General features: G+C 38.2%; 1 protein-coding gene across 1 annotated transcript in view; it reads right to left on the bottom strand.

Moving 5' to 3' along the window:
- Nucleotides 1-18,346, bottom strand: part of NBEAL1 (neurobeachin like 1) — a 207,371-nt gene that overhangs the window by 14,327 nt on the left and 174,698 nt on the right. Inside the window, exons 45-51 of the mRNA XM_030803003.1 lie at nucleotides 14,257-14,374; nucleotides 12,511-12,608; nucleotides 9,657-9,773; nucleotides 5,883-5,972; nucleotides 3,779-3,888; nucleotides 1,514-1,686; nucleotides 443-537 (exon numbers count right to left, since the gene is read on the bottom strand). Coding sequence (XP_030658863.1) covers nucleotides 443-537; nucleotides 1,514-1,686; nucleotides 3,779-3,888; nucleotides 5,883-5,972; nucleotides 9,657-9,773; nucleotides 12,511-12,608; nucleotides 14,257-14,374 — 801 coding nt within the window. The remainder of the gene's footprint in view (nucleotides 1-442; nucleotides 538-1,513; nucleotides 1,687-3,778; nucleotides 3,889-5,882; nucleotides 5,973-9,656; nucleotides 9,774-12,510; nucleotides 12,609-14,256; nucleotides 14,375-18,346) is intronic.

The following is an 18,346-nucleotide window of genomic DNA, read 5'->3' as shown; positions in this document are numbered from 1 at the left end:
GGGAGGCGGAGGTTGCAGTGAGCAGAGATCATGCCATCTCAAAACAAAACAGAAGCTATTTAACAAAAATGATACTTCCTGGACCAATATTATTATGAGAATGCAATCAGGTTGATGAAAACTATAAATCTATCATTTCTAGTAGTCCCACAAGAAAGAAAGCAGAAACGTTACTATGCTAAAAGACAATAAAATAATTACTGTTTTCCTAGGAGAGGTAAGAAGGAAGAATCTTTGGAAAGCAATAGGGAATAAGGTAATGAATCAGACAGTAAACCTAGGAAAAAATGCGGTGATTCGAACAGGACAAAATGTGGGTAAAAAGAATACAAAGGAGCTCAGTCACTGCCAGAAAACAATTCGATGTCCTAGTAGAACATTTTGCTAGTACACTCAGGGTGAATCTCTGATCTAAATCAAGAACATTTAAATGTGTGACTACCTGTTGTGTTATTTGCCATATCATACATGTAGTATCTCTGGAACCAGAAATCAAATGTATTCCACAGTAATCTGTAGCTAAGCAAGTCACAATATCTGTAAGAAAAGGAATTAAATAAAATGAAATGCCTCGTTTTGCTAAACTAGAACTTTAAGAGCAATTTTTGTTAATGTTCAAACTATTTCTAAATCAGTTATGCCAACAGGGAGGAATGTAGACATGGTACTGGAAAAGCATTGGGGAAAAAAGACACAGGAAAGCAGCAGTGTCAAAATCACCTTGGACAGCTTTCTTTGAAATCTCCCTTCTCTGAGCATGAGAAGCAGACATGCGGTGTGGGGAATGACTACCACAATCTTGGGACGAGGTTAGATAGTTTGAGATGGATCCCCAGTTAATTTTCATATGCTACTTTGCTTTCTCATCCCCATTCACCTTCTACTCTCATTGGGAATTGTAATCCTATAGAATATATGTCCTTAGAAAAACTGCACATACTATACTATAAATTCACAATACAAATATATTTTTCCTAAACTGCAAACAGCTGAGGTAAGTGTTATCTTAGGATTGACTGGTACAGAATTAGCAGAAGACTCCATTTTCCTTCCCTAACAGGTTTATTAGAAAAAAATCTACTCAACATTTTATTCTTATATTGAAGACTAATACACTAAGAAGTAGCAAGTTAAAACTACATTCGACAATTTCATCACTCTCATGTTTAACTGTTAACATAGTAATACAGCAGTTGATGTCTTATTTAATGACAGCAGATTTTATTAGCATTTTGTCTTAAAATTCTTACTTTTATCATTCATTAAAAAAAAAACTTAGCCTAACATTTTCCAGATACTATGAAGCTGTATTTAATTTATATGGTGCTTTATTATACCCAAAATACATGAGACACTCCTACAGAAAGTATATATTTATAATCCTACACAATAAAAAAGTTCACTCAGCTTCAAAGGTAAAATTTAATGCTCTTTACAAGGAGCATGTACTACTTTTATACTTAAGAAAAAAAGAAAATTTTTGAGCATTTTTGGAAAAAAAGCTAATGCTTACCCATATGCCGGATGATGTGTGAGATAATTTTGCCTTTTGTAAGTGACATCACTTGAATGCTATTATCCCAGTATCCAGAGCTGAAGAGCAACTTTGCATCATGTGATACTACAAATAGCTTAGAAGTGATCTCTAGCCCGGGAGCAAAAGGACCATTCATACTGCGCTGAGTTCTGTAAACACAATTAAATATCAGACTTTTCCTTACAAGATCACGTATACTGATGTGAACTATTCTTTTTAAACCTCTCTAAAAAAGAAATAAAAAATTAGTCCCAAATGTCCTATTTGAAATGTCTATTAATAAACGATAGACTTTCAGAAAATACGTTATCTCACTGTAATATTTTTCATAAATTAAGAATATACATAACAATCTCAAGTGGTATGCGAAAAAAAGTGAGATCAGTGAAGGTGTGAAGAAAGCTTAAATCTTGGATTTCAAAGACAATTTAATAAAATTGGCAATTTTGTAAATGGCAGCCTTAAAGTTTAAAGACAAGACAGGATATGACAGGACTAGGAATATCAGAAATAAACTTAAACCAGGGATGTCCTACACAAGGTGATGAATAGGAGATAAATCAGGCAGATAAGTGTGTATCTAACAACACTTATGATGACTGTTCTCCATTTGAACCAAAGCAAGCATGCTAGTTTTATCAGCTTCCAAGTGCAATACCTGTGAGCTTAGCCAATCCAGATTCTGCAGAAAGACAAGTGATTGCAATTCAGTGTGTATACAGGAAATGAGCGCTAATTCTCATACTCTATCTATAAAACTTTATTGTTCAATATTAATTTGCTGAGAATATGCTTCTTGCAAAACATAACAGTACTATGTGGGATAAGAAAGAAAAAAATACATTTTCCTTAATCTCATGAAGTTGTATTCTAGTTGAGGAAGACAAAGATACAGTGATAACAATTACATCATTTTAAATAGTTTTCAAATACATGGTGTAATTTGATCCTCAACATGGAGTGTGATTTTTGAATTTTATTGTAATTTTAGTTTTTTTGAGGTGGAGTCTTGCTCTGTTGTCCAGGCTGAAGTGCAGTGGTGCAATCTCGGCTCACTGCAACCTCTGTCTCCTGGGTTCAAGCGATTCTCCTGCCTCAGCCTCCTGAGTAGCTTGGATTACAGGTGCCCACTACCATGCCTGGCTAATTTTTATATTTTTATTTATTTATTTATTTTCTTTGAGATGGAGTCTTGCTCTGTTGCCCAGGCTGGAGTGCAGTGGCGTGATCTCGGCTCACTGCAAACTCCGCCTCCCGGGTTCACGCCATTCTCCTGCCTCAGCCTCCTGAGTAGCTGGGACTACAGGCGCCCGCCACCACGCCTGGCTAATTTTTTTGTATTTTTAGTAGAGATGGGGTTTCACTGTGTTAGCCAAGATGGTCTCGATCTCCTGACCTCGTGATCCACCTGCCTCTGCCTCCCAAAGTGCTGGGATTACAGGCGTGAGCCACTGCACCCGGCCAATTTTTGTATTTTTAGTAGAGACGGGGTTTTGCCATGTTGGCCAGGCTGGTCTTGAACTCCTGACCTCAGGTGGTCCGCCTGCCTCAGCTTCCCAAGTTCTGAGATTACAGGTGTGAGCCACTGTGCCCAGCCATGAATGTGATTTAACTAGAAAAAAAATAAGCAAACAAACAGGACCACTCAGTGTAAGGGAAACACCACTTTAAGTGAGAACATAACTTTTGGAGATTAAAACACATAGGTCTTATTTTTACATAATAAAGTAGAATGAAATTACAAGGAAGTCTATTATTCCTAATGTAATTGTATTTCTATAACTCATATTATGGAAATTAAGTTTTGTATGTAAACCAGTATAAATTCAGGATATAACTTAAAAATAAGGGAAGGTTGGGGAGGGGAGGGAATGGAGGGAGGAAGGAAGGAAGAAGAGATAATCTGGATCTCAAAACATTACTTTCAGGGCCAGGAGGCCTATAATCCCAGCACTTTGGGAGGCTGAGGTGGGCGGATCACTTGAGGTCAAGGGTTCGAGACCAGCCTGGCCAACATGGTGAAACTCGATTTCTACTAAAAATAAAAATTAGCCAGATAATCCCTTGAGCTCAGGAGGCAGAGGTTGCAGTGACTGGGGATTGCGCCACTGCACTGCAGATCAAGACTCTGTCTCAATAAAAAACATTTCTTTCAGAATAAATGAATCAATTAATCTAGTTTTTTTCCTGGCAATATGGTATCTGGTATAGCTATTTTGCTTTAAATATTCATTTACTTACTTTGGATTTGTCACAGTTTGATCCTTGATGAATGTAAAGTAATTAGAAATGTTTCTGTCATAAGGCAACCATCCATGGGTTCCAATAACATAATTCATGCTTATTGTTATCTGGAAAAGAACATATGAAGACTCAAATTAAACGAAATATTAAGGAAAGCAGCCCAGAATAACCAGATGCTCACATGACATTGGCATTTATCACTTAGGGAACACTGTGAGACTGTGTACTCCAAACATGAAACTCATTAAGTACATCTTAAGATAATTCAAACAGAAAAAGCTCTTTGTTTATCTTTTATTTTTGGAGCCAGGGTTTCACTCTGTTGCCCAGGCTGGGGCACAGTGACATGATCTCAGCTTATTGCAACCTTCAGGCATGTGCCACCATGCCTGGCTAATTTTTGTATTCTTTGTATTTTTTGTAGAGACATGGTTTCACCATGTTGCCCAAGCTAGTCTCCAACCCCTGGGCTTAAGTGAGCCTCCCACCTTGGCCTCCCAAAGCATTGGGATGACAGGCATGAGTCACCACACCTGGCTTTGTTTATCTTATTGTAAGAAAACTTGTCCAATTTTTTTTTTTGAGATAGAGTCTTGCTCTGTCACCCAGGCTGGAGTGCAGTGGCATGATCTCAGCTCACTACAACCTCCCGGGCGCAAGCAATCCTCCGACCTCAGCCTCTTGAGTAGCTGGGACCACAGGCATGCACCACCATGCCTGGCTAATTTTTTGTATTTTTAGTGGAGATGGGGTTTTGCCAAGTTGCCCAGGCTGGTCTTGAACTCCTAAGCTCAAGCAATCCACCCACAGCCTCCCAAGTTCTGGGATTACAGGTGTGAGCCACTGCGCTTGGCCCAATTTATCTTTCTTTAGGAAGATTATTTTTTCTCATGATTTCTCAAAGTTTATTAGCACTTATCAGCTGGCAGTTGGAAGAAATTCAGGGACCAGTCTTACCATAAAAATATAATATATATCATTTAGAACATAAACCAGAAGGAGAATTTACAATGAATACAATGAACTGTTAAGGTCTCCCTGTAGTGACAGTCATAGTAAGTAAGTTCTCCTCTCTTCAAAATGAAAAGCTTTTATCTTCTTGATTATAAAAGTTAACAAGCTACCCCCGACAAACGAAATTCTGGTAACTTTAAAAAACGCAGGCACTTTGTGAGGCTCAGGTGGGAGGATCACTTGAACTCAGGAGTTTGAGACCAACCTGGGCAACATGGCAAAACCTGATCTCTACAAAAAATACAAAAATTAGCTGGCCATGGTGGTGTGTATCTGTAGTCCCAGCTACTCAGGAGGCCGAGGTGGAAGGGTCACCTGAGCCCAAGAGGTCAAGGCTGCAGTGAGCTGTGATTGGCACTCCAGCCTGGGTGACAGAGTGAGACTCTGTCTCAAAAAAAAAAAAAATACATATATATATATACACACACACACACACACACACAAACACACACACGCATATATATATACACACACATATATATATAAAGATTGAAATTCACAAGATTGCCACTGCTCAAAAATACTACTACTATTTTTGTATATCTTTTTATTTATTTATTTATTTTATTTAGAAGGAGTCTCACTCTTGTCACCCAGGCTGGAGTGCAGTGGCGGAATCTTGGCTCACTGCAACCTCCACCTCCTGGATTCAAATGATTCTCCTGCCTCAGCCTCCTAAGTAGCTGGAATTACAGGTGCCTGCCTCCACGCCTCTCTAATTTTTTGTATTTTTATTAGAGACAGGGTTTCACCATGTTGCCTAAGCCGGTCTTGAACTTCTGACCTCAAGTGATCCACCTGCCTTGGCCTCCCAAAGTGCTGGGATTACAGGCATGGGCCACTGTGCCCAGCCTATTTTGGTATATCTTTTTAGATTTTATTTTCTGAGCAAATGTTGCCCAGGCTAGTCTTGAACTCCTGAGCTCAGGCAATCTGCTCGTCTCAGCCTCCCAAAGCGCTGGGATTACAGGCATGAACCACCATGCACAGCCAAAAAGTGGCTTTAAAAAAATATTTATTTCCTCTTTTTTTCTAAGTTGTAATGAATATAGGCATAGCAGTGTGAAAAAGGTAAAAATCAACTTACCAGTAACTCAGGGCTGCCTTGAGACATAAAAGAACGATACTGATTTTTGGGGACGGTGGCCTTTAATAGTGGAATACCATCACTAATCCCCTACAAAATAAAAGAGGTTTAGTGGCTGGTTCTGCTCATCTTTATTAGGTACAAATTACCGAAAACCGTCTCTTTAAATAAGGATGAATCCTGTGATACATCATTTTACTCTCTTGAAACATCTAATCAATTAATTTAAAATGAAGGAAAGGAATTATATACCATGTATAGATGGCGTACTTGAAATTTCTGAAACTCATCACCTTCTATGCAACTATTCTGCTTTTAAAAAGAGATGTAGATTTCAAAGAGCAGCAATAATTTAAAACAGCCAATGATTTAGGATCTATCCTAAGTTACAATGACATACATATAAAGCAGAAAATATGGATCATATAAGAACATGTTTCTCAAATAAGTCAAATGAGAAAATTGGTCATGATTTATAGAAATTTCCTTTTGGGTCTAACTTTCAAAAAACACTTCTAACCCATTAACTGGGGTACTTCCTGAAAGCCACAGTAGGACTAGAAAATAAAGACAGCGCTCAGAAAACATCTGCCATTATCTTCTAACAATGTGAAAGAGAACAATAATTTGAACTCAGTTCCTTGATGTGACAATCGTTCACAAGTGATACCTAATATTTACTAGGTAAATGATAACATTATTGGGTATGTACTATGTATCAGGTGTTGTTCTAAGAACTTAATAGGGACTAAGTAACAAATTATAAAATTCATTATAATTTATAAAATTTTAAAAAGTTGATTATCTTTTCTCTTCACGTTGTGAATTAATCCAGAGAAGAATGACTTGCATTTGAACAAGGCAAAATGAAAATGGTGCCTGAAAAAAACCCATTTATTAAGCCCTTGCTTTCACTACTACCTCTACTTTCTTCACAGTTTGAACACCTATGAAGAGATGACCTACAAAAGGCCTTCTCTTTTCATATTAATATATGGGGAAATACCTTTTACGAGGATGAAAAGGGTACAAGTTATCCGTACCCAAGGAAATCTATGTGTTCTTTATACTGATCCAGATACTGAATGTGTCCTGGAGAAAGCTACTATGTAACATGGTGGGTACAGAGAAGGGCAAATGCGTTGCTGCACCTGCAAATGGAACTTGGAACGTACTATATTACAAGAAAAGTCACAAATGATTAGATAAGATGAAAATAGTTCTATTGGCATTATAGAAGAAATACAGTATTGCATGTCCATCAGATTATGGGTCAAATAGGGTCTCATGTTGTTTTACATGCAGTAAAGAGTTAACATAGCAGGCCTGAGACTGCCATCATTGTTACAGAAAGGCCTACTTGCAAGACTGGCCTTTGGTTGGCATCTGGGACTTGGCTGGTGAACAGTTCATCCTTACACTGACATAAAACTTTCCCTCAATGACAAGGGTGGCTCACTAAACCTAGAGTGTTTGTGCAAATAGTATGGTTTATGCCAAACACTTGTTTTTCTTCTGGAGTCTGGAATTTTGGTATGTGCTAGGCAGAGGGGTGTGTACACGACCAGCCTCCAATAAAAACCTTGGGCACTGGGTCTCTAATGAGCTTCTCTGACGACAAAAAATGTGTTTCCACATTTCATTACTGAAAGAATTAAGTAGATCTTATGTGACTCCACTAGGAGAGGTCTCTTGGACACTTGTGCCTGGCTTCCCCTGGACTTCACACCATGTGCCTTTTCCCTTTGCTGATGTTGCTTTGTATCCTTTCACTGTAATAAATCTTAGCCATGACTACAACTACATGTTGAATTCCGTGAGTCTTTCTGGCAAATCACTGAACCTGGGGGTAGTCTTGGAGACTCCCAACACATCCTGGGAATTAGTCATAATTTCTGAGCATTGTTTTTATGTGTTCTGAGTTCTATGCAACTAACTTTGATACTTTTGGAAACAACCAAGTTTGTAGAGTTTGTATTGCAATCCTAAATAACTATTTCAGTAAACATGGATTTAGGAAAAGAGTGACAGATTAATTTTGAAGTGCTTTCACAAACACATGAAAGCATCTACCAAAATACAGTGGTGTACCCCATAAAACTGTTTAATTATTACATCAATTTAAAAATACAGTGATGCTTACTACAATATTGTTCATTTGAGTAAAATGTACTATAAAGCTTTAACTGTTTTTTGTTTTTTTGAGACGGAGTCTCGCTCTGAGTGCAGTGGCGTGATCTCGGCTCACTGCAAGCTCCGCCTCCCGGATGCCATTCTCCTGCCTCAGCCTCCCAAGTAGCTGGGACTACAGGCGTCCACCATGATGCCCCACTAATTTTTTGTATTTTTTAGTAGAGACGGGGTTTCACCACCATGTTAGCCAGATGGTCTCAACCTCCTGACCTCGTGATCTGCTGGTCCCAGCCTCCCAAAGTTAACATAGCAGGCCTGGGATTACAGGCGTGAGCCACTGCGCCCGGCCAAAGCTTTAACTGTTATAAAACTCATAAACATTTTTTACACTACATTATCAAAAAATATAATTTTTTGATAATTCATTTTCCCATGGTATTGAATCTGAGAAACACGATGCAGTGATACTGCAATGCAGGGTTTTACAAACTACAGCCTATGGGACAAAGCCAGCCCACCACCTGTTTTGTAGGCGGTGGGTGAGCTAAGGATGAGTTTTATATTTTTAGATGATTACATTTTAAGTGGTTATATATGTATCTACAGAATATTTTTGAGTTTGCCTTTTGGCCTGCAAAGCACAAAATATTTACCAGTTAGACCTATCTCACCGCTGCATACTTTTCAAATAAGTTATTATTTGAAAGAAGAAAGAGTTTACCAACCTCTGCTGTATTGCAGAGACTGTTCAATGTATATTTTCAAACTAATCTTAGTAACTTCTTATTTTCAATTTTCTTTTCGTGAAGGGTTAATACTATCTGTCCTAACCACATTCATAGGTATGAATGCATTTTATAATCACATTCTGAATTACTCAAAGTAATTTAATATGTATATTTAAACATTTGAATTTTTTATTTAACCTCTTTCTTTTTTTTTTTGAGACAGAGTCTCGCTCTGTCGCCCAGGCTGGAGTGCAGTGGCACAATCTCGGCTCACTGCAAGCTCCGCCTCCCGGGTTCACGCCATTCTCCTGCTTCAGCCTCTCCGAGTAGCTGGGACTACAGGCGCCTGCCACCACACCCGGCCAATTTTTTGTATTTTTAGTAGAGACGGGGTTTCACCTGGTCTCGATCTCCTGACCTCGTGATCCACCCGCCTCGGCCTCCCAAAGTGCTGGGATTACAAGCGTGAGCCACCGCGCCCAGCCTAAACTCTTTCAATTACACCATTAACTATTCCTGTTTTACTAGACTACTCATTCTATCAATTAACAATGGACTTATTAGGATCTATTTTATATATGAGCAGACATTATAATTAAGAGCTATTAAGTTATCTCCATCTACATATCATCTCGATTGTCACAAGAAGCATTTTAAGTCAAACTATTTATTCTTCTTTGTCAGGAAAATGTGAAGTAGATGAAAGAAAGCCAAGAAAAACAGTTCAGACTACCACTCAGCAGCAAACAAAAGCTTCCAATAAAAATGTTTTAAAAATCCAACAACAGATTATTACAGTATAATTTACTATCTTAAATATTATAATCCTTACTTCCCATTAAATAATAAAAGAACTTTAAAGTGTACAGAATTTAGAGAAAACTCTTTTTGATATTACCAAGTAGGATATTACCTCTATAAAAAATGACTTGAGTTCAGGAAGGTGTTGAAACAGGTTTAGGGTTGAAGTGTCTATTTTGGTTGGCTTCTGCACTGCTTCTTCTGCTGATAATCTTGGAGGGTGTGGTTCCTTCAAAATAATTTTAAGGAAAAACAATTCCATATCTATATTATTAATCTCTCACTATGTTCCTTCATATACACCAGGCTCTAGCTACAATGAATTACATACCATGCATTGTTGACAATTACAGGCGTTGGCTCAGACTATTCTCTTAGCAGAGTTACTACTTTCTTCATTTCTTTGGAAACCCCACTTCTACTTTAAAGTTTTTCTTACTGATATCTCTCCTAAATTTTTAAGTCAGAATGTATTATTCTCTTTTATTATTTTTCCTTGGCAAATAATTTACATTTTAATTATAATTTATTTCTTTCTATATTGGATTACATATAGTTGTTTATGGTCTGTCTTCCCCAACTAGGTTATAAGTGCCTTAAAGCTAGAGAAGCCTTATTCATTTTTGGATTTCCATACTAGACCAGTATCTTACACATGTTAGATGCTTTGTAAAATTAAATGTAGTATTCAAAATTCAGAATGTATAATTTGGATGAATCTTTAATTCCTTGACAAGATCAAAATGTCAACACTGGCCGGGCGTGGTGGCTCACACCTGAAGTCCTAGCACTTTGGGAGGCTGAGGTGGGTGGATCACTTGAGGTCAGAAGTTCAAGACCATACTGGCTAACATGGTGAAACCCTGTATCTACTAAAAAAATTGGTCAGGCGTAGTGGTGTGCACCTATAGTCCCAGCTACTTGAGAGGCTGAGGTAGGAGAATCGCTTGAACCCACAAGATGGAAGTTGCAGTGAGCCAAGATCGTGCCACTGCACTCCAGCCTGGGTGACAGAGTAAGACTCCATCTCAAAAAGAAAAAAAGAAAAAAAGTTAACACTATCAGAATCAAATTATAGGTACTGCTGCATACTTTTCAAGTAAATTTTGTTCTTCCTCAACTTTCATGTCAGAAACACAGAACAGTATCATCTATAAATATGAAATAAATGGCAAGTAAAATGAACATTTCAAAGGCACAGTTAAAAGGCAAAACAGGATTCTATCTAAAGTAAATTCTTGCATCTCTACAAAAAAATATTGATTATAGGCAATAGATGTGAAAGCTGTAAGTACTAAAATATTTAGCTTTTAGATCGGGCGCGGTGGCTCACACCTGTAATCCCAACACTTTTGGAGGCTGAGGCAGGCAGATCACCTGAGGTCAGGAGTTCGAGACCAGCCTGCCCAACATGGCAAAACCCCGTCTCTACTAAAAATGCAAAAAATTAGCCAGGTGTGGTGGCGGGCCTCTGTAATCCCAGCTACTTGGGAGGCTGAGGCAGGAGAATCGCTTGAATCCAAGAGGCAGAGGTTGGAGTGAGCCAAGATCGTGCCATTGCACTCCAGCCTGGGCAACAACGGCAAAACTCTGTCTCAAAAAAAAAAAAAAAATTAGCTTTTAATAAATATTATTCACTTTATTTCAAATCAAAGGCTGATTTTTGTATCATTTTTATGACAATAAAAACTAATTAGCACCACTTGTGAAACAAAAAAGAAAGGTAAAACAGGTGTGAAAATATGGTAGCATCTATTTCAAAGCCCTATGAAGCATTCTGTTTTAGTCTATTACTTTTGCCTTCTGACTGTACCAGTAGGTAAGGGATAAAGCATTGACTTCATATATGACTATTCTGTAAAAACCAATGTTGGAGGTTCCAAGCAAACTGTTGCTAAGGAACAGTAAAAATTACAAAGCTTAGCCCAATTACTGTATTGACAGAAGTACACCTATAAGTTAGAGCTTAGATACACTACAATTAGCTGTGGCGATTTCAATTCAATACTGTATTCAAGAGAGATACAAAGATGATTAAGAGAAAGTTGCTGCCTTTAATGTATTTATAATGTACTGAGGCAAATGGATAAATATATAACCTAAGGCAGAAAGTGTCCTAATTAGGTAGCAAATAAAGGCCCATAAGAAGATGTTAAGGGATCTAGTTTAACAGGGAGCTTACAACTACTCATTCAGAGGAAACATGGCATGCCAGAAAGGCTTTGGAGTTAGATGGTCAGGCATATAATCCTAGTCACTTTCTTGTTGTGTAAACTTAGAAACTAAGTATTTAATTTCTCAACATTATAGGCTAGGTATTACTTTCGTGAGGCTTGGCTTTAACTCCTAAAAAATGAGGATAGCTGAATTTTTACTATGAAGATTAGGTAAAGTACCTAACAAACACAGTGATTGCTTAAGAACATATCTAGTTAATAAATGATTTGTTTTTGTGCATTCTACATCACTAAATTCATATACTGAAAAAGATCAAGACATCTTTGAAAACTAACATTAGATTAATTTCTATTAATCTAAACCTGTGTGACATCAGGAAGATAATGATTTAATTTCAGATACCAGTATAGGGAAAGAAATATATGTAGTAATATTTAATAATTTGATTCTACATTTTAAATATTCTATAATTTGATTCTAAAGACTGGGTTTGGGCTCTGGAAAGCAAGTGCCTTTTTGGGCAGATGTTAGCTATTATAAGTTTTATATGTGGAATGAGTCCCAGTATGAGGACAGTTTTAATGGCATACCCTAACAGGTACTCAGTTTTTCCTCTTGGAAATAATGTAAGACTTTCTGAGCAAATAGAAATCTTTCTGTGACTGAGAGTAATTGGCTATATATATGGATCTTGACTGCAATATTTTGTTGTGTACTTAAATCTACTTCTTAAGTTGACTTAAATCTACTTCTTAAGTTGTTGATAACACATATGACTTATGACTTACCTTTAATAATTGACAAGGTGTTTGCCCAAAATTATTAATCATCCCTTCTAAGGCTTTTCTTTCTTTCTCATCTTTTAAGGCATCCAGATCCACAGCTCCTAAAACCAGAAGAAGTCAACTTACTATAGAGTGAAAACAAATCAGCAAGCCACATCACTGATTAATGTATCAGGCTCATTGGTGTATGTGTGTGTACACATCTTTTTTTTTTTTTTTGAGACACAGTCTTGCTCTGTTGCCCAGGCTGGAGTGCAGTGGTATGATCTCGACTCACTGCATCCTCCACCTCCTGGGTTCAAACAATTCTCCTGCCTCAGCCTCCTGAGTAGCTAGGACTACAGGTGCATGCCACCACGCCCAGCTAATTTTTGTATTTTTAGTAGAGATGGGGTTTCATTATGTTGGCCAGGCTGGTCTTGAACTCCTGACCTCAGGTGATCTGCCTGCCCCACCCTCCCAAAGTGCTGGGATTACAAGCATGAGCCACCACCCTGGCCTCATTGGTATAGTTTCAATAAAATATTATTCCATTCTTCAATTTATAACATTGTGAAAAGGTAATTAAAAAAATCAGCAACTCATCAAACATTAAATATATATAGAAATTAGCCAAAATATTTTAAGCAATTCAAAGTTAAATGATATTCTATGAAGGTTTCTATTGGGCCAGGGGTGGTGGGTCACGCCTGTAATCCCAGCACTTTGGGAGGCTGAGGCGGGAGGACTGCTTGAGACCTGGAGTTTGAAACCAGCCTGGGCAACAAAGTGAGACTTCATCTCTCTAAAAAATTTAAAAAAATTAGCTGGGTGTGGTAGTACGCCTGCAGTTCCCAGCTACTCAGGAGGCTGAGGCAGGAGGGACTGGTTGACCCCAGGAGTTCCAGGTTGCAGTCAACTATGATTATGCCACTGAACTCTAGCCTGGGTGACAGAGCAAGACCCTGTCACAAAATAAATAAATAAAAAAATAAAAATTTCTTTTGCAAAAATACAAACTATACTCAGAGTACACCTAATTGTTTTGGTTATGATAGCCAAACTCAAACAAGAGTAATAACTACACAAAAATACTGCTTTAGGTTATTGCTTGAAACAAAGGTTTCAAAAGGTAATATTCTGGTTAACTGATTATACTCAGCCACACCTAATATGGATTGTTACACGACTAGTAATTGGCTAAACTAGGTAAGTCCAAGCTTCTAACAGCCTTACAAACCTATTACCTGAATGGATACGGCATGGCAAAAATATTCTCATTTACTAAAAGTCTCTCATAACTTCACACTATTCACAATCTTTAGAACTATTAGTCTTCTTAAGGATTAGTAAAGAACTACTTTTTAAAAATCATTTTAAGGCCATCAGAAGATATTCTTGATTCTGAGCTAAATAATGCCATCATATGTATCATTTGAAGAATCTGTTATTTGTAACTTCAAAGGCCTTGTTTCAAAATCTGCTACTCTTTAATACTGAATATTTAATGTTTGACTCAACTGGATAGGACAAATACGTTAGAGATCAAAAACTTTTATGATGTTAATAAGTGACATTTATAATTAGATTGGCATATATACACTTAACTACTATTACAAAAAAAGCAGCGGTCTCTTAATCTTTCAGGTAAAAAGATGTTTTTAAAATGTAGTCTTTCTCATATTAAATAGGCTTCAAATAACTGTAAACATATATTAAACAACAGTTTCTATCAAGGTAAAGCAAGAGAAAAAGTGTATAGATTTATACCTTCATAACTACAATAATAGAAAACATTGAGTGCCTCTACTGCAGCTGGTCCCCTCTGTTTATAGCCAAAGATCAGATCTATCCATTCATGAAGATGAGCTGAAACATATTCAGACTCCTAGAAAAAGAACAAATTTAATAATTAATACAGAGATATCTTCCAACTACACTGTAAATTCAGTTCTTTAAAAAAGTAAGGACAAATGAAACATTTCCACACACAAATCTTTCTGGCAGCAAAATAAAATTATCTCAAAATTTTTAGTAGCGTTGGCTTTTACCATGTTGGCCAGGCTGGTCTTGGAACTCCTGACCTTCAGGTGATCCACCCACCTTGGCCTCCCAAAGTGCTGGGATTACAGGTGTGGGCCACCGCACCCAGCCAAAAGTGAACTCTTTGATTTGTAAACACAATTTAAAGAAAATATAAAAAAGCCAGATATTGCTGGGTTCAAAAATAAAAAAAAAACATTGCAAAGCCAGGCATAGTGGCTCATGTCTGTTACCCCAGCACTTTGGGAGGCCAAAGCAGGTGGATCGCTTGAGCCCAAGAGTTCAAGACCAGCCTGGGCAACATGGCGAAACCCCCTCTCTACAAAAAATTAGCTGGGAATGGTGGTATGCACCTACAGTCCCAGCTACTCAGGAGGCTGAGGTGGGAGGATCACCTGAGCCCAGGAGAACATGGCTGCAGTGAGTTGTGATAATGTCACTGCACTCCAGCCGGGGGACATTTCTCAGTCCCGGGATCTCTAGAGGGCAAAAACTCTCAAAATGAGAAATTGCCTAAGGCAACTATCAAATCAGAATGTCACCAATAAAATATGGTCTTGGATATAGTTCAAGGATTTGGCTGTAAAATAATCTCTTGAGACCTCAGAAAGATTTAAGGTTGTGCCCCACAGACCCACTCAACTAGAAATTAGAGTGTCTAGGAATCTTAAGAGCATTTTTCCATAGTAGCCGTCCATCCAGCCCAAAGTAGAGAAGGGACTGTTTGGTAATGTTGAATGGCTTTTGTCCAATAGAGCTGACACATAAGAAACCTATAAAGTTTTAAATGGAATTAGACTAGTTTAAAGACAGAAACTGTTTAAAAAAGAAGAGAGACCTTTGGCTTTCAATTCACTGTGGTTAGGAAAGAGGCTGACAAAGATACTCATGTAAACAAAGTTTGTTCATTTATTTATTTATTTATTTTTATGGAATGAAAAGAATGACTTAGTGGGGAGCCAAAAGCTCAAAGGTAGAACCAAGAGCCACTGAGAACCCCTCTCGGGAAACAGGACTGGACCCTGACAGAAGATCTGAAAGCGTGTCCTTAACTGGAATTCTGAATTGCTATAAACCAGTATTTGTATTTGAGACTGCTAGGAGCCTCCTGCTTTTCTCCTCCTTTTGAATGGAAGTGTCTGTTATAAGTTCTCGTATCCTTTCATACCACTGTTGTTATATGGGGGCAAATAACTTGTCTCTTTAGTTCAGGTTTCAGATCCAAGAGGAGCCACATCTGAGTAGTTTCATCCACACACAGACTTGACTCAGATAATGAGATACTGAATTTTAGGCCTCAAGCCTTAATGCAGAATAGCAAACTACTGTCTGTGGGTCAAATCTGAGTTGCTGCCAGATTTGTAGATTAGTAGTAGAACACAGCCACATCCATTTGTTTTTGCACTACAATGGCAGAACTGAGTAGCTGTGACATACATCTTATGACCAACGAAGATTTACTATCTGTCCCTTTAGAGAAACAATTTGCCAATTCCTTCCCTAATGAGATGAGAGTTTTAGGGGAAGGGTGTCGAGAGGAAATGAATATATTTTGAATGTAGGAGGAAAATAATTTGTGACCAGAGGGCAGAATACATATTGATTTAAGATAGCTACAAATTCTTTCTCACTCTCAGCATTGAAAGATGGAGCTCAATTTCCCTGATACTGTTACTGCTTAAACATTACAAAGTGGCAGAAGTGATGCTATGAAGAAAGAGTGGAAGCTTCCACTTTTGGGGAGCACTTAGCTGCCAGATGAGGAGTCTGACTACCCAGTTGGAGAGGAGATATCCTGAGATTACATGGAGAAGGAGAAAAGCTAGCATCCTACCGTTTCGATGCAGCTTTCAGATGACTCCAATCCCAGCTGCCATATGACTGCTATTAACTGCATGAGAACCTCAAGCAAGAGCAGCAGAATTCCTCAGTTGAGGCCAGCCCACCCACTGAACTGTGGGAGATGATGATAAAATGGCTATACTTTTTTCTTATTGTTATACTTTAAGTTCTGGGATACATGTGCAGAACATGCAGGTTTGTTATGTAGGTATACACGTGCCATGGTGGTTTGCTGCACCCATCAATCCGTCATCTACATTAGGTATTTCTCCTAATGCTATCCCTCCCTTAAAATGGCTATACTTTTAAGCCACTGAATTTTAGAACAGTTTGTTACTCAGTAATACATAACTGAAATATATAATTCTAATATCTTATTAATAGGGTTGTGAAAGCTGTATGGATAAAAATGGAGTCCCTTATGCCAAAACCTAACAAAATCCAGCAGAGAGGCCATCAAGGAGGAGCTCTTATGCATACATGCCTACATGCCTACAATAAAGACTATGACAAAGACACTCTGAAAACCACAACCATACACCAAGAATACTTCTGCGAGGATGTCTGCCCAGCAACTGCCTGTTCAACCTTGGACTAATGCCATCCTTGTTATTAATCCGTGTGGTCAAGGACAATTGTTTCAAAACAATTTATGTAAACTTCCTCACTTTACCTTTAAAAACCCTTGCCTTCCTGGGTACATCTCTGGTGCTTAATGGTTCACCAGGGCACAGGTATTTTCAGACTGCAATTCATCATTCATTCCCAAATAAACTCTTTTTTTTTTTTTTTAAGATACAGGGTCTTGCTATATTGCCCAGGCTGGTCTCAAACTCCTGGGCTCAAGTGATCCTCTCACTTCAGCCTCCCAAGTAGCTGGGACTACAGGTGCACACCACCCACACTTGGCTAAACTCATTTTTGCTTTTCTAAATTTTTTCTAAATTCCTTATTCATGCATAGGGTTAAGGCATACAAATATTAAAATCAAATTCTGAATTTTATAAATATATACTTATTTTATAAATATATAATGATAAAAAATGTTTCCAAGTACTGGCTTAATTATTTTCAGAGTCCTCCAACACTTCAGTTTAGGTAAAGAATAAAGTGAGCTACTGTGGGGAAAAGTGGAGCCATCAATATCATCTGCAAGATAGCAACACAATAACCAATGTTAAACTAACCCTCACTAGTCCTTCAATTCCAAATTAGGAAATTTAGCTAAAAACTAATACTTTATTTATTTATTTATTTTTGAGATGGCTTCTCGCTCTGTCTCCCAGGCTGGAGTGCAGTGGTGTGATCTCAGCTCATTGCAACCTCCACCTCCTGGGTTCAAGAGATTCTCTTACCTCAGCCTCCTGAGTAGCTGGGATTACAGGCACCCGCCAACACACCCAGCTAATTTTTGTATTTTTAGTAGAGATGGGGTTTCGCCATGTTGGCCAGGCTTGTTGCAAATTCCTGACCTCAGGTGATCTGCCCGCCTCGGCCTCCCACAGTGCTGGGATTAGAGGCGTGAGCCACTGTGCCCGGCTTTTTTTAAAAGTGGCATTTAGGGTTTAGCTGCCTTTTTTTGCTTGTTTCTTTTTTTTTTTTTGAGACAGTCTCGCTGTCACCTGGGCTGGAATGCAACGGTGTGATCTCAGCTCACTGCAACCTCTGCCTCCTGGGTTCAAGCGATTCTCCTGCCTCAGCCTCTCGAAGTAGCTGGGATTATAGGCATGCGCCACCACGACTGGCTAATTTTTAAATTTTTAGTAGAGATCAGGTTTCGCCATGTTGGCCAGGTTGATCTCTGAACTCCTGACCTCAGGTGAGGCCTTGGCCTGCTTGGCCTCCAAAAGTGCTAGGATTACAAGCGTGAGCCACTGTGCTTGGCTTAGCTGCCTTTCTTTTAGAAACTTAGTGAAATCTTTCAGAGAAAACAAAAATGTACTCATCCTTGTTAGATTTGAAATAAATGTGAAAA

Source organism: Nomascus leucogenys, chromosome 22a, assembly GCF_006542625.1.
Source record: "Nomascus leucogenys isolate Asia chromosome 22a, Asia_NLE_v1, whole genome shotgun sequence".
Classification (NCBI taxonomy): domain Eukaryota; kingdom Metazoa; phylum Chordata; class Mammalia; order Primates; family Hylobatidae; genus Nomascus; species Nomascus leucogenys.
The sequence above is the reverse complement of the archived record's forward strand: the minus strand, read 5'-3'. Positions and strand labels throughout refer to the sequence as shown.